The 15,110-nt window shown below is 56.0% G+C and overlaps 1 protein-coding gene across 5 annotated transcripts in view; it reads right to left on the bottom strand.

The window, feature by feature from the left end:
- Positions 1–1,648: 1,648 nt before the first annotated feature.
- Positions 1,649–15,110, bottom strand: part of VIPR1 (vasoactive intestinal peptide receptor 1) — a 31,455-nt gene continuing 17,993 nt past the window's right edge. The window contains exons 4-13 of one of the 5 annotated variants that reach the window (XM_065935256.1): positions 13,066–13,172; positions 11,324–11,430; positions 10,778–10,910; positions 8,214–8,367; positions 7,623–7,683; positions 7,350–7,416; positions 6,887–6,978; positions 3,999–4,128; positions 3,731–3,772; positions 1,649–3,057 (exon numbers count right to left, since the gene is read on the bottom strand). In XM_065935256.1, the coding sequence (XP_065791328.1) occupies positions 2,866–3,057; positions 3,731–3,772; positions 3,999–4,128; positions 6,887–6,978; positions 7,350–7,416; positions 7,623–7,683; positions 8,214–8,367; positions 10,778–10,910; positions 11,324–11,430; positions 13,066–13,172 (1,085 nt within the window). In that variant the 3' untranslated portion in view covers positions 1,649–2,865. The remainder of the gene's footprint in view (positions 3,058–3,730; positions 3,773–3,998; positions 4,129–6,886; positions 6,979–7,349; positions 7,417–7,622; positions 7,684–8,213; positions 8,368–10,777; positions 10,911–11,323; positions 11,431–13,065; positions 13,173–15,110) is intronic. The other 4 variants (XM_065935257.1, XM_065935258.1, XM_065935259.1 and 1 more) reach the window with 4 other exon arrangements.

The following is a 15,110-nucleotide window of genomic DNA, read 5'->3' as shown; positions in this document are numbered from 1 at the left end:
AACCCACCCTCATCCCTTTGGCTTCATTTAAGAAGCCCCCACTGAATTCCTGCTGCAAAGAGCCCCCCATACTTGCTTCCTTGGATTCAGGTGACTCTGGCACCTCTTTTGCTCCCTTGGGATCTGGCGACTCCTTCCTAGTCCTCGGGAAGTACCGCTCACCTGGAAGATGCTCCTTATCCATCCTACTGGCAGACTGGTCACCCTCCTTGGGCAGCCTGTCCCCTGGAGTGGCAGGAGTCTCCCACATGGTGGTAATCTGTGCCAGGATGGTGGGGGGGGGGGTGCTACTTGTCCTTGTCTTCCCAGAGTGAGCCCACCTGAGTGAACTGGGTTTTGCCCTTAGGGCCTGGGGCCAGATGTGGTCAAGGGCCAGGGCCTTGCCTGCAGGCCACCAGAGGTCTGGTTCTACCTGGCGTCACAGCTGGGTCCGGAGTTGGAAGCACTGTCACAAGGGCTTGGTTGGAAGGCCCATCCTGGGTCTCCTTCATCCCAAGCTGTCCCTGGGGTTATTAATCCTATGTCTTCACCACCTCCTCTCTCTCTTGAATCTCATTCTGAAATGGATCTGAGGAGAGAGGACTGACCTCTCTGTCACCTGGCCTTCTGGGGAGGGGCCCCCACTCCGGTATTTGGGTCCCTAAGGCCAACCTTGATGAAGTCCTCGAGGCACCCACCAGGTGGCGATAGAGATGAGCTGGTCTGGTCTGACTGCCCAGAAAGGCCTGAGAGGTACTGGCGAGCTGGAGGAAAGAGGGGGTGCCGGAGAAACTCTGTTCGTGGTCACCCCCATTCTACTTCCAGTTCATACGCAGCCTGGGACATTTGCTCATGACCTCTGCTGGCAAGGAACCATGTCTCAACTTCTCTGCATTCCTGAATGCCCCTCAACCCCTGGCAGGAGCCGGGAGTTGTGGGGGTGGCAGGGCCCCACCTCTGTCTTTTTTTTTTGTCCCTGTCTTGGGTCTCTCTCTTTCTTTCCACCCTCCTGGATGATAGCTCTGCTTCTCTCCCCAGATATGACTCACTATTGGTGGGATTTTAGGCAGAGTGGAGAATGAGCCAGAACCAGCAGAAATTTCGCAGGAAGGGGAACCCAAGGAGGTCAACTGGAGCAATGACTTTGAATCCATCCCTTACTGACCGGCACCATCTTCTTCGCCCCGCAGCCTCTGCGTTTAAACCTGTTAGAGATATTGTCTGTTTGGGGGACACTTATTCTGTCCTCCGCCACCTGGACAATGGTAACACGGTCAACTCAGGACCTGTGTGCTCCTTGGCTGTCGGTGCCCAGACGTAACCATTTCTGGGACCGCGGACAGCTCCGTCAGCTGTTTTGCATAGTTCCAAGAATAGAACTGTCTCTTGTTGGTTGGATTTAGAGGGCAGGGGGACACAACAAGGACAGGATATAACTTCACCACACTCAGAGGAGAGAGGGTACCACTGAGCAATATGTGAGTTGAAAGCCCTTAGAACTGTGTGTTCCTCACATGGAAGTCAGAGGGGTGGTGGCGTCTGACTTCAGTGACGACTTTGACCAGCCCTCCTTGGAATGGGGCATGGGGGGATGACCACGAGCTGGAAGCTGGCCCATTTTACCCCACATGGGAACACCAACCACCAGGAAAGCCAGGCTAATCCAACCCAATGTTTATTGTTGCACAAGCCTGTTTGCAGTCCCAAGGGGATCTTCTGGCTGGGGCGTGGATAGCAAGCCGTGTGGCCACAGGGGTACAGGGAAGATACAGGCTGTGACAACCCCCAGGCTCTTGTCCAGAGGATACACGGGCCAGAGGACTCCTCAGCCACACTCCGGGAATGGGAATGGGGTTCGGGGATGGTGCTAATAACAATACCAGTGGTGATACAAATAAGCAAGAAGATTCAGCTGGTTACAATATATAAAAGGCAGCAGTTAAGAGTCTGTGCTTTCACTTTCCCATCAGCAAGATCTGAGTTCAAATCCTGTCTGTGTGACAAGGTGAGGTACCTGCTCTGGGTGAGGCTGACTGTGATAGTGCCCACCTTGCAGGGTTGCTGTGAGGATGAAGGGGCCTGTGAGCGTCCATCATCTCTGAGCCTCGTGCTAATAGCTGGCACATAGGTGGGCAGCTCCCAGAGCCGGTGAGGATCAGTAGGGCTGGAGGTAATCTCTTGGAATTGGTCCAGCCATCCCGGGGCAGCTCCACCCTAGCGGGGACTATGGAGATAGCTGCCCTCCCCAAACTAAAAACTCCTTGTTTACAACCGCACCTGCTGGAGGCAGAAAAACTCATTCACTGCGAAGAGCTGGCAGCTATGAGGAGGCACTGAGGGAGGGGACTGCATGTTTGGAGAGATGCCTGAATGGTGATGCTTAACCCAAAAGAACCTGATGTCAACGGTGGAACTTCAGGCACTGTCCAGGTGGTGGTGGCAGGTGACCTTTCAGGGCAGTACCCTTGTCGCCTGAGATAACAGCACATTCCCAAATGCACTGTCTGGGGATAGGCGGTGGCCTTTCTCCGATGGGTTGGGTGGGTGGCGTGAGCTACCCGGGGTGGAATCAGGCGAGAGTATGTAGATTTCTTGCCCTCAATTGGCGGAGGAAGTCTTTGGGGGCGGAGTCTGAAGACAGCTTCACACCACCTCTTCCAGGTAGGAGCTTCCAGTGTTCCTCCATCGATGTACCCTCGTCTCTCCAGCCAGGCGCAAAGGCAGCGTTCTCCAGGGGCTGCCGGACAGTGATCTGGGGGCCCGGGGAAGCCTCCTGAGCTCAGGGCTGGGGCTGACCTCGCCCGAGAGGTCTCTGCCCCCAGTGCCGCGCGGGGTGGCGGGCAGTGCCAGCGAGAGGTGCCGCCCAGCCGCCTGGGCACCTGGAGGTCAGACCAGGGAGACTTCGGCCTGGAAGCTGGAGGAGCGGCCGGCGCCAGGGCTGACGCGGGTCAGCATGGAGACCTGCGTGCTGCACGTGGCCCCGTTGCTGCCCGCGGATGGGTGCTGGTATTTGGGATCCCAACCCAAGACGCCCTGCAGGTGCCAGCGCCGCCACTTCCGCCGCAGCTCTGCCTGCACCTGGGAGAAGGAGAGTGGTCAGGCCCGCCCCAAGGAAGCCTCCCGCCATGCTGACTGGGCTGCACTCCATCTCGGATGCGGAGGCAGGCAGTCATATCCTCTTGAGGAGTCTAATGTGAGGGGCCAGATGCTACTTTGGGCGCTGCAGAGATGGAACTCCTTGGAGCCAGGCCAAATCAAGCCATTGGAGTTGGGGGAGGTGGGAGCCAGAGAGGATCAGAGAATGCAGTCTAGGGAGGGAGTGGGATGCTGCAGGGAGTGGGTGGCGGTACTCTAGTCTCCAGATCCTTGCCCTCTAAATCACTGAACTCATCCAAGTAGATTTTTGTGCTTTGTAACCAGGCTCCACAGTGACTCAACCTTGCTGCCTCCACCCATCCCCGCTCACACTGCACATAGCCACCCAACACAGCACTTCTCACACTCTTCTCTCACGAATCACACGAATCCCCGGAGATTTTCTTCAAAGCAGATTCAAAGTCAGCAAGTCCAGGGTTGTCCCAGAAATCAGCATTTTAAGCAAGGTCCTAGGTGCCATCACTGACGTACTAGTCTGAGGACCACCTTTGGCATAGCAAGGTTTGACCCTTCTCTGCTCCACACATCAGGGTTTTTGGACCCTGGGGCTACCAGACTTCTGTTCCCTGGCCCCCAGGGTCTGGGAGGGGCTTACCTCACCATTCAGGAAGCAGTAGAGGATGGCCACCACAAAACCCTAGGGAGGAAGGGAGCAGAAGTGAGGTAGACAGACTCGGAGAGCCCCAAGCCCTGCCCCACCCATGTTCCCTTGGATAATCAAAGGGCTAAACGTAGAGTAGGTGCTTAGTAGATACTTATTACAATGAAAAGATTGTCATCCAGGGGCAAGAGGCCAAGGACCCAGGAGAATCCCCTCCCTTAAAGCCCAGAGAAGAATGCAGCCTTATGTCCACAGTTCCTACCTGGAAAGACCCCACGACGAGCTCAAACACCATTTTCACTTCAGCCTTAAAGTTGTCGGGGAAGAAGGCGAACATGATGTAGTGCACGCCAAACAGGGGGATCAGCAGAAGGGTGGACTTGGCCAATCTCCTGGGGACAGGGGAGGGGCAGGCAGTGGGCATGGGTGTCCACACATGTGGGCACAGAAGACAGGGACAAGGAGCAGGATGTGTGAAGATGGGCTGTGGGGTCTCGTAAGCCCTATATCCACATGTTTCTGTTCTGCATCTGCAGTGCCTGTATCCTCATGCTCCCCTGGCCCTCCTCTCCTGGACAGGATCATGAGAGAGAGAGAGAGCGTAACCCCTCTATTTCACTTCCTGGAGGAGAGCACATAAAGGAAGACCACTGCTGAAAAACCCAAGGATGATGCGTAATAGTGGCTATTTCAGGTTCCATGGCCACTAATGGGGATATTAAGCAATGGGAGATCATGATTTCTCTTTCTCTGGTCTCAATTTCTCCAATTTGTACAATGGGGCGAGTGTATGCTCAACAAGATCAAGTAAGAGAAGTGGTTTTTCCGTCTCTCTGTTGTGTCCAACTCTTTGGGATCTCATGGACTGCAGCACACCAGGCTTCCCTGTCCTTCACTATCTCCCGGAGTTTGCTCAAACTCATCTCCATTGAGTTGGTGATGCCATCCAACCCCTGTAAACTCGGAAGCACTTTGGGCGCTACAAAGTGCAATATTTTCATGAGAGACCAATGCTTTACTGGAATTTGAGGGCCTTTGGGAAGGAAGGCTTTGTCCTTGGGTAGCTGACCACATCTGTCCAAGGTCACTTGGGAGGATGGTGGGTGCTCAAGTTTGTGCTTGGTCACCAAGGGTGACTTGGGGTCAATTAGCAAAGCCCTGTCTTTGGCTTCTGTGCTGTGTCCACTTCCCCAGGAGTTGCTACCTTTTCTGGGATCACACCCCTTTCCCCCTGTCTCCCCCTGACCAATACACGCAACCCCAGCATTCTCTGAAAGACCAGCTCTTCCTTAACCACCCTTGTGTGTTCAGCAGGGTCCACAGTCACTTGAGATGACTCGCCCCTTTCCCATGGAGCAGGGCTCATCCTGGTTCAGGCCTCCCAGCCAGCCCCCTGACCTCATAGTTGGTCCAGGCAGCGTGAACCCACAGTCCACGCGCTGGGAGAGGTCTGAGGGCTGGATGTGTCTCTGTCTTTCTCTCTCCTGCCCTGGCAGTCAGTCCAGGGGAGCCTAGCCCTGAGCCTAAGGACCTACCCACTCCTTCCTGGACCTGGTTCCCCACCACACCAACATCCCCAGCCCTGCCCACCACTCCTTGGCTGCAAACCTATCCCACGCACCAGCGACTGACAGATGGAGGCTTTCTTTAAATTGAAGGCTTGTGGGGAGGTGGAGAGTGGGAGCTGACAGTCCCTCCACAGGGAGCTCCATCTTCCACTCCCCCCACCTCTTCTGCCTGCCGACAGCTGTTCAGTTTCCACCTCACCCACGTGGACCTGGCGATGACCGGCTCGCTCTGCCTCAGATCCAAGCCCTTGAGCAGTTGTATGTTTGTGGGAAACAAGGCCCCGCAGGCAAATTAGAGGAAGAGCGGGCACAGGCCTGCTGAGCTAGCCCTTGGGCCCACTGCAGCCCCTGCAGGGCCTTCCTTTCTCAGACTGGAAGGGAAGCCCCACCTCCACACCCGGCAGGAGGGAGAGCTGTCACACCAGGAACTCAAGTCGTCTTAGTCTCATCAGAGAGAATCGCAGGATTCCAGAATAGAATCCTAAATCCAGCAGCTCGTGACATTCTTTCTAGCCAGATTAGAACCACAGCACAGATTCCCCAGAGAGAAGCCGGGCCCAGGAGAACATTCTAGAATCCCAGGACTGAAAGGCCCTGGTGGGACGCCCCAGGTTCGTCTTGTCCGTGCAGTGCAGATAATCAATCTCCTGTTCCCATCTGTGGGTGTACAGACCAACTCACCCTCCCATAGCCACCCGCTTTGTGTTTCTCTAGTTCTGTCTTCCAGCTTAGTTGTTTTAATGAAACATGCCAGTTCTCTCATCCCCCACCCCCACCCCACCCCCTCCGCCTTCCACAAGCACAGGAATGCCCCTCACACCTTTCAAGCAAGGCTATGACCTCTGTCCCCACAGACACTGTGCCCTCCCCCCGCCATGCTCCCAAACCTTTGAGGAGGAGGAGGGAGTATGGGTCAGTTTCCTCATCTGTGAAATGGGTACAATTTGGAGGAGACTTGGAGAAGGAAACGGCAACCCACTCCAGTATTCTTGCTTGGAGAATCCCATGGACAGAGGAGCCTGGCAGGCTACAGTCCATGGGGTCACAGAGAGTCAGACATGACTGAACAAATAACCCGTGGAGGAGACTATATGGATGGAATGAGATGAAGCCTGGAAACCCCATTGCACGCGCCTGGCATGTAACCTGCGGGTGCCGTTGCTACTCTCAGGGGGTACTGAGCCCCGAATGTGGCTGTCTCCTTGGTAGACTTGGGGCTCCCCTGAGGCATCCATCTACCGCACCCCATTTTTGAGTCAGGCACAAGTCAGGCACTGGGCACGTGGTGTGAACAGGACACAGGTTATCTCCTATCTTCTTGAGCTCCCTCGTTTAGCAGCAGATACACAGCAGGGCAGATCACCTTCTAGGCAAGTCGTGAAGAGAAGTAGCCCTGGGACTCATGGGCCAGGTGAGGGCGGGGGTGGGGACATGTGTGGACTGAGCCAGGCCATGGCGTGGAGCTGGGCAGGGCATGGTAGCTGTTTGGCGACTCTGGCAGGGAGCTCCTAGGGGATGGGGGATGACCTGAGGACTGGAGCTTCGGATATTGGGAGGGCCGTGGCCCTGGGTCCGTACTCACGAGTACGGGCTGCTGTCACTCTTCCCAACATCTGGGGGCCGCAGTTTCTGAACCAGGATTCCAATGATGCGAATGAACAGGATGAAATTCACCTGGTGGGTGGGGGGCCAAGGTTAGGTGGTCAGAGAGGGGAGAAAGGGTGTCTAGTCCCCTGGAATGATGGCTTGTCCCCCAGGGCCCAGTTACCGGTCTATTGTACCTTTCCCCTAGCTCTTCCCTCTTCGGGACAGTCATCCAGGAACCCTCTTTCACACCCCAAGGGCTGGGCCTCCCCATTTGCTTTCTCTACTCTAGAGGAAGAACTGCTGGGGAAGGAGTTGGGGACAGTCCTGCCTTAGGCATCGATCAGGAGGTCTAGGTTTCAGTTCTGACCTAGACATGAATGTCCAGTGGGATCTTGGCCAATTGTCTACCCACTCCGGGCCCAGTCTCCCCATCCCTAAGTGGTGGAAGGAGGCCTTACCAAGATGGAGGCGAGGATGGGGGCCTTTATGATCCACCACAGTGAGGAGTTGATTGTGTCCCAGCATCTGGGGCAGGAGATAGAGGGGAGAATGAGGGAGCTTGTCCTCGGCCCGAGAGAGTCAGTCCTCCTCCCGCTGTCCCCAACTCTGCCCCGGAACCCTTTGAAAACCACTGGCCCAGAGTCTGTTACTCCCCAGCCCCTCCTGATCCCACCCAGGGGATCTGCCCTGAGTGTCGGGAGCCAGGAGGAGGGGGCAGGCTGACAGCTCACCCATAATCCTCAAAATGGATCCTGATGATGGTCCACACCAGGGTGAATGTGCTGGGCACCCCTGTCAGGACCGAAGGAGAGAGAAAGAAGAGAGGGCATGGGAGAAAGAGGGAGAAATGAGGCGGAAGAACCAGGGAGGTATAGGGAGAGAAAAGGGAGGGTTTCCAATGCGGTCACTCACGGTGGCATACATAGACAGTTCACTCTGCAGAGATACTCTACTGAGGGGGCGAAGCTTTAAGACTGCGGGACTGTGCCTGTCTGCATAAACGGGGAGTCTTTCCTTTTGGCAGAGGTGCTTTATAGATTAGCAGCATCCCTGTGTGTTTTGAGGGGTGAGAGGGAAGTGGAAGGATGTTCAGAGAGCCTGTCTGTCCCACAGGTCAGCCCGAGGTACAGCTGGAGCCAGAGGGCGCCTGCTCAGGGGTCAATTGGAGGACTTTTCTCAATCCTTGGCTGAATGCCCTGCAGGTAGGACTTGAAGCCCAGCAAGACCTAAGGGTGCAGGCTGGGTTGGTACCCGCCCCCCTAAAGAGCTCCCCCAGCTTTGCCCCCTTGTTCCCATCCTGACGGCCCTCCCTGGTACCATACCCCAGCCGATGAATATGTACCCCCAGAAGTACTTCCGCTCGGAGAAGAAGGAGACGGCGAGCAGGGTGTGCAGGTAGAGGCCCTCCACCAGCAGCCAGAAGAAGTTGGCCATGACACAGTACTGGAATAAGACCACGGCTGCCTTGCAGCCCACCTGCAGGGGAGGAGCAGGGAGGGGGCTCACTGGAGTAAGCAGGGGTCCCTGCCTGCCCACATCTCTGTCTGAGGTGATCAAAAGGACTACTGTACAGCCAGCTTCCCAGTTAGCACTAATTTTAGATCATCAGATGCTTTGGAATAAGCTCAAAGTTTTAATTATCCACCCATGAATTTATTATCTATTTATCTTCCTATCTATGTATCTAGTAACTCACCTACCCACCCAATCATCCATCTACCCACTTATCCACTTATCCATACACTTACCCACTACCCCCAGCATCCACTGTCAAGTCACCCATCTTTCTATCTACCATCCATGCATCCACCCATCATCTGTCTATCAGCAACCATCATCTTCCATCTGCCAATCCATCGACACACTCACCTATCAGTCTCTCCATTCATTTATTATCTACATATCAGACATCCACTATGGACTCAGACACCTGGACATCTCTTCATCCATTCATTTATCTACTTGTCCATCAGTCTGCTCCTCCATCCACCCACCTATATACCACACCCCTCTACCCATCATCTATCCAATTTTTCTTACTTCATCCTTCTATCTTCCCACCTACTCAAGTCATCCAGACATTATTTACTCAGCCATCCAGCTACCAATCCATCCACTTACCACCTCTGCTACTCAATCACCTTATTCCAGTTACCATGGAAAGTAGCTGGAAGAGGTATAAGGGAGAATTCTTGCTTTTATTAGCAAGAGTCCCTTGAGTGTGTAGGGAGAAGAGCTGTGGACTGTCTCAGGAGCCTCAAGGACGGGGGAGGGGAGGGGGAACAGACCGCCTGTAGCGGGGGCGCTGTGAGCTATAAAGCAAGTGAGGGGCTTAGATGGAATTGTTGGGGAAAGATAGGGACAGAGAAGAGGGAGAGAAGGGGGATGAAGAAATTAGAAAAAAGGGGGGAGGGGTGATCATTCCTCTTGAGGGGTGAAGAAGCTGGGTGAAGAATGGGTTCCCTAGACAGGTGAGTGAGGACAACGGAGAAGTCAGGGACACCTCTGGGGAGGGTAATCAGGGGCTCTGGGAGGCCCGGCTGGCATGATCAGAAGGTCTTCTGGGCCCTCTGTCCTCTCCCAGAAACAATCTTCCATTTCAAAGTGAGCCCAGAAACGTGAAAGCCAGAGCTTAGAGACACCGACCTCCAGGAAGTCTTCTATTTCCACTCCTCCCTACCCAGGCCTCAGGTTCCCACCATTCTCTCCTGTGCCCTTGGCTTTGAAGCGTCCTCAGAGAGCAGACTCCACTCCTCTGCTGGCTGCAAAGTCCTTCCTCAGGTCTTACTTAGGTACCTCCTGTAGGCAGTCTGTTTCCCCCGCCCTCCCTCATTGCTTGTCAGCAAGAATAACTCGATCTTTAATAGGGCAATGATCTGTGCTTCTTCTTGCCTTAGAAAAGCTTCACAGAGCTGCTAATGCATAGGGAAGCCACTATTATCCTCAACAAGTGCGCTGGAGGCTGCAGGCTGCTCCCCAGGCTCTGGGGCTCATGTCCCACGGGTCTGAGCCCAGCTCCCAGGCGAGGTCATCTGAGGCACTCTGGGAATGGCCAGGGTGGCCCCTCTTGATGTTCCCTCTCCCTTGAGACACCCGAGATTCTACCATCACTCTGAGATTCACTTTCAATCCCACTCTTTGGGGAGAAGGTACTGCTGACCCCTGAAGTAACACACTACCTCTGAGGTCCCTCATGAGGCAATGAGTCATTGACCACAAGGGGTAGACGGGAGACAGGACGGGTCTTAAGCTCTCTGTCTCTGCTCAGGGATGTGGTACACTCAGGGAGGGACTAAGGAGATGGACTCCTTAGTGGTGGGCAATGACTTCTTTAAAGGCTCTCAATCTCCCTTCCCTAGGCAGGTCCAGAGTGACTGATGGCAGGGGAAGAAACGAAGAGCAGGGCGGTGTGGGGTGGGACTGGCTCCAGGTGGCCATGGGGGGAGGAGAAAGGGGGGCATGATGAGCAGAGCCCTGGGGATGCAGATGGCAGGGAGGAGGGTTGGAAGGAAGCTCAAATGTCCTTGCATGATGGGGAAATTTGAGGCAGGGAGTTCCCTAAAGTCCCATGGGAAGTTAGCAGCAGAGGCGGGAAGGGGAGGTTATGAGCTGTGGCCCCAAGTGTCCCCTTTCCCACCCAGGAGAGGTGTTTCTCATCGGCAGGAGGAGGTGTGTGAACCCCCAGATGGCCAAGCACCCCCTCCTGCTGTGGGAGCGAAGTGGGATTCAAGGAACTGGCAGGCAGGGTCAGACAGGAGTTTGGCCATCTTCGCAGAGAGAGAAAAAGAGAGAGGGAGAGAGAGGGGAGGAAGACAGGAGGGAGGAGAGAGAGAAGAGGAGATTCAGGAGAGAGGGCAGAGGGCGGCAGGCCTGGATGGGTCCTCACCGAGCCCTTGGAGCAATGGTCCGTCTCCCCACTGTTGAAGAGGGCCAAGTCTTTGATGAAGACGGCGGCGGCCCTCAGGATGAAGGATATGAAGAGGTGCATATGGATGTAGTTCCGTGTGCAGTGGAGCTTCCTGTGGGAGGCGGCCAGATCTGGGAGGCCGAAGAAGGCCTCAGACCCCCGCCCCATCCAACACGTCCAGTGCTCTGAGAGAGGGGAGGACTCGAAGCCTCTGAATGCGGACCGTACCCTCAAGGGGGACCCTGTCCCCCGGCATCCTATCCAGATGTGCAGCCTGGCTTGCTGTACCTCCTTCCAGGGCACAGGGCTCTGGTGACCTATCCCCCGGTGACCGGCTCCCTGTGAGGGACGAGGCTGACACAGGGGAACACTCTGAGTGGCCTGCTGTCTCGAGGGGAGGCTGGCCTGGCAGGGGGGCTGAGGCAGGACTGGATAGGGGCTGACCGTGGAGCGAGGAACAGCATGCCTGGGAGCGGAGTGACCTGGTCAGTCTCTCTGAGGCCTGTGGCTCGGGCTGGTCCTCACCTGAACAGGCTCAGGATGGCCGTGGCGACCAGGAGGGTGGCGAGGGACAGGCTGTAGCCGATGGTGTAGCCGGTCTTCACAGAACTGTAGAACACTGTCTGCTGCTGCTAGAGGGAGGCGGGGTGAGGATCTCGGGTGGGGTGCAGGGCGCTCACCTAGGGGCGGGGTGCCCTATGCATCCTGCCTCCCTTCCCCTGCCTTGGCAGATGAGGAGGCTGAGGCCTGGGGCTCCCAGTCCCCAGACCCCCTGACTCTCTGGTTTCCACAGACGAGTCAGGGCTGCTTCCCAGGGTGGAGGCGGGGGGTTGATCTCAACTCTTCTCTGCTCCTTCACAGGAGAAAGGTCAGTGGGGGAAGGAGCAAAAATGCCACACGTTCCACTGGCTCATCCATTCATTCTTCGGTCATGTGTCCAGCAGACCTGCTGGGCCAACTCTGGGCTTGGTATCCTTGGGCATAAGACTGCTCACCCTTCAGACCCTCACACAAAGCCCTCCCTCCCCACTGAAGACAATGGTAAAGAAGACACTTGTTGTTTAGTCGCTAAGTCTTGTCTGACTCTTTGTGACCCCATGGACTGTAGCCCTCCAGGCTCCTCTGTCCATGGGATTTCCCAGGCAAGAATACTGAAATGGATTGCCATTTCCTCCTCCAGGGTATCCTCCCGATCCGGGGATCGAACCCAAGTCTCCTGCATTGACAGGCAGATTCTTTACCACTGAGCCTCCAGGGAAGCCCAAAGAAGACACTAGGGGTGGATCGTGTCACAAATTTGTGACTTGTCGGGGCTGGGGTTAGCAGGAGGAGGGCATTCTGGCCTTTCTGGGGAGGTGGGACAAAGCTGGATGCCGAGGGCTTCCTGCTGCCCCCGCCCCATGGCTGCACACACAAAGCCATGGGCAGCCCCTCCTTCCTCACCGCCTCCTACTCCCTGCTGGAATAGAGGCCAGTGGTTAGAAAGGACTTAGTGGATTTTGATCCTGCCTGAGGATCTGGTGGGCTTTGAAGGCCTCTGAGAAAATTACTGCCCTCTTGGAAGGAATAAAAGTCCCTATCCGTGAAAGGCATCAGGAGTGGGACAGAAGTCATCACAGACAGCCAGACAGTGTTCACACATCAAAGCTGTGAGGGGCTCCTAGCTTGGGACTCCGATCACATTCCAGGCTCCCCATCAGTATCTCTCGCTGGCTCCTGGCCCCACATCCTTGGAGAGACCACTGACAGTCTGCTCCAGGGCAGATCCCTGCCCTGGGACCAAGGACAATGGCCCTGGCCCTGTCTCTGACTGGCTGCTGGGTATCCAAGGCCAGTTCCCTCCAGGATCCGCACCTCGGTTTCCCTTCTGCGTGAGACAGCAGGGAGGGGTTCTGTCTGCCCTGCCGCGTCCAGGGCTGGAGCAAGGTTCCTGTGAGGGAGTGGGGTGGGCTGGCCTCAGGGTGAGGCCTCAGTTTTGCTGCTGTGTGTCTTTCTCCTGGAAGCCCTCTCCTGGAAGCCCTCTCCAGGACCCTTCAGGGGAGCCGGGGGATGAGCCCCTGGGAATGTGGGCCTGGAGGGGGAGGAGGCTTGGGGAGGGCAGATGCCAGGAGTCCTGGCTCCTACACAGAGGGCAACCATGCCCCTTGGTGGGAGAGAATGGAAGGAGCCAGCAGGCCCGGGCAGTTGTGTGTGTGTGTGTGTGTGTGTGTGTGTGTGTGTGTGTGTGTGTGTGTGTGTGTGTGTGTGAGTGGTGCATGGAGGCCCACCTCATCCAAACTCGATGAATTGTCATCCAAGCCACAGGCAACGGGGTAGGGGCCAGGCTCCAGGGGCGTCCAGCCCGCTTCGGTGCAGCTGCGGCTCACGTTGCGGCCTGGGTGGAGGGTGGGGCGGAGAGGAGAGAGGGTGAGGTGGGAGCTGGCAGGTTGGAGGAGTAGGCATGGAGTCTGTCTGTCTGTGGGCTCAGCCCTACTCTTACCATCTGCTGCAGCATCAGGTTCCAGCTGTTCTGACCTAGATGCCCAGGACATCATGGGGCAGCCTGGGGCAGGGAGAAGCCCCTCCAGGGCTGCCAGCGGACCCTCTCACACAGATGACAGGGCAGACATTGCTGCCCCTTGCTCTGTATAAACCTGACCTCAGGGCTTAAACCCTGATCCTCATCACAGGCAGCCTGGATCCTTGGCATGGACTGATCCCTGACCCTTGGCATGAGCTGAATGCTGACCCCTGTCACAGGGCCATGGATGCTACCGTGTCAGATGGTTTCTTGGTCCCGTGTGTACAGACAGCAGCCTTCCGGCTGGGGTAACGGGCCCAGGCCTGCCCAGTCATCCTGGGTCAGCCTGCCTGGGCCTACGGGTCTGGGTTTCCTTCCACACCCTGGGGCCAGGGGTTCAGATGTGCTGCTGTAGAGGGACCAGAGTAAGGCAGGAGGTGGGTGAGAGTTGGAGGACATCTTACAAAGGCACAGATGTGAAGTCCTGACACATGGAGAAGTGGGAGTTGCTGGTAGGGGCACCAATGGCAAGCATGAGAAGAAATGAGCCTCACAGGATTGTAGAATCTCGGGGCTGAACCGCTGAGGCTGGGTTTACAGGGCAGTGCACTGTCCTCTGTCCCTGGAGGCCCAGGGCTGCAGCCAAGGGATAGGACCATTAATGAGCCATGTGAGGTGAGGGGTACCCCTTAGGGTCCCCCTCTTCAGGGCAGGGAGGGGCTGGATAGGAAATGGGTGGGACAAAGGGGGCCCCCTCGCCTCTATCCCAGGACTCCTTACAGAGACTCTGAGTCCAGGAGAGAGCCCGCCTGCCAGGCTTGTTGTGGGAGAGGGAGGGAGGAGGAGGAGGGAGACAAGGAGGAGTAGGGAAAAAGGAGAGGGAGAGAGGTTGAGAGGAGACAGAACAGGTAGGAGGAGGAGGTAAGAAGTTGAGAAAGAAGGTGGGAGGAGAAAAGATTAGGGAAAGAGATCAAGCGAGTTGACGAGGAAGAACTGAGAAAGAAGGTGGCTCCTGACATCCTTGCCCTCTAGCTGCTTTCTCGCCTGGGCCACCACTGTCAGCACCACCACCGACATCATCATCACCATCATCACCACAGACGTTTTGAGAACTTTCCCCAGGTACACTGGATAGAGCACTTAGGGCACATTATCTTTTTTGGAGCCCCTCAATCATCACAGTTGGGGAGCTGAGCTCCAAGAGGCTGGTCACTTTTCCAAAACCACATAGGAGGTACAGGGTAGAGCAGGTGTGGTCCCCACACTCTTCCCAGGTGACTTGGACCCTCATCTGCACTGAGGTGACTGAGGACTTAGTTCAGGAGTCCAGGTGCAGAGCTGTAGGAGGCGGGAGGCGTCAAGCTATCCTGAGCTCAGGGAGGGTACCTGCACATGTTTAATACTTCGAAACTTGGCCGTGTGCTCAGAGCATCCCAGGTAACTCCCTATTCGCTATTTCCGTGAATCCTCCTGGCTGCCATTTGAAGGAGGTGCTCGTCACCCCACTTTCTGGATAGGGAACTGAGGGATGGCTAGGGGTGGGGGGATCTCCAGGAAGGAGCAGTCGGCTGGGTCTCTTTCCACTGTGAGGTTCCTTCCTGCCACAGTGGCAGGAAGGACTTTTCAGAGGAAGGGTCACTGGGCTAGGCCAGTTCCCTGGCTTACACTTTTTTCATCTAGTTGCCCAGGAAAACACACCCTCTTTCCCTTGCAGATTCAGCCCCTAACCCAGTCTCCTATTCCTCACCATCATTTTCGGAGGCTAAGGCCACCAAGGATAGCTGTGCAGGTTGTTCACTGCACAAGGGCATC

This window comes from Muntiacus reevesi, chromosome 4 (assembly GCF_963930625.1).
Source record: "Muntiacus reevesi chromosome 4, mMunRee1.1, whole genome shotgun sequence".
NCBI classification, from domain to species: Eukaryota; Metazoa; Chordata; class Mammalia; order Artiodactyla; family Cervidae; genus Muntiacus; species Muntiacus reevesi.
Note: the sequence above shows the minus strand (reverse complement) of the source record. Positions and strands in the feature narration are given on the sequence as shown.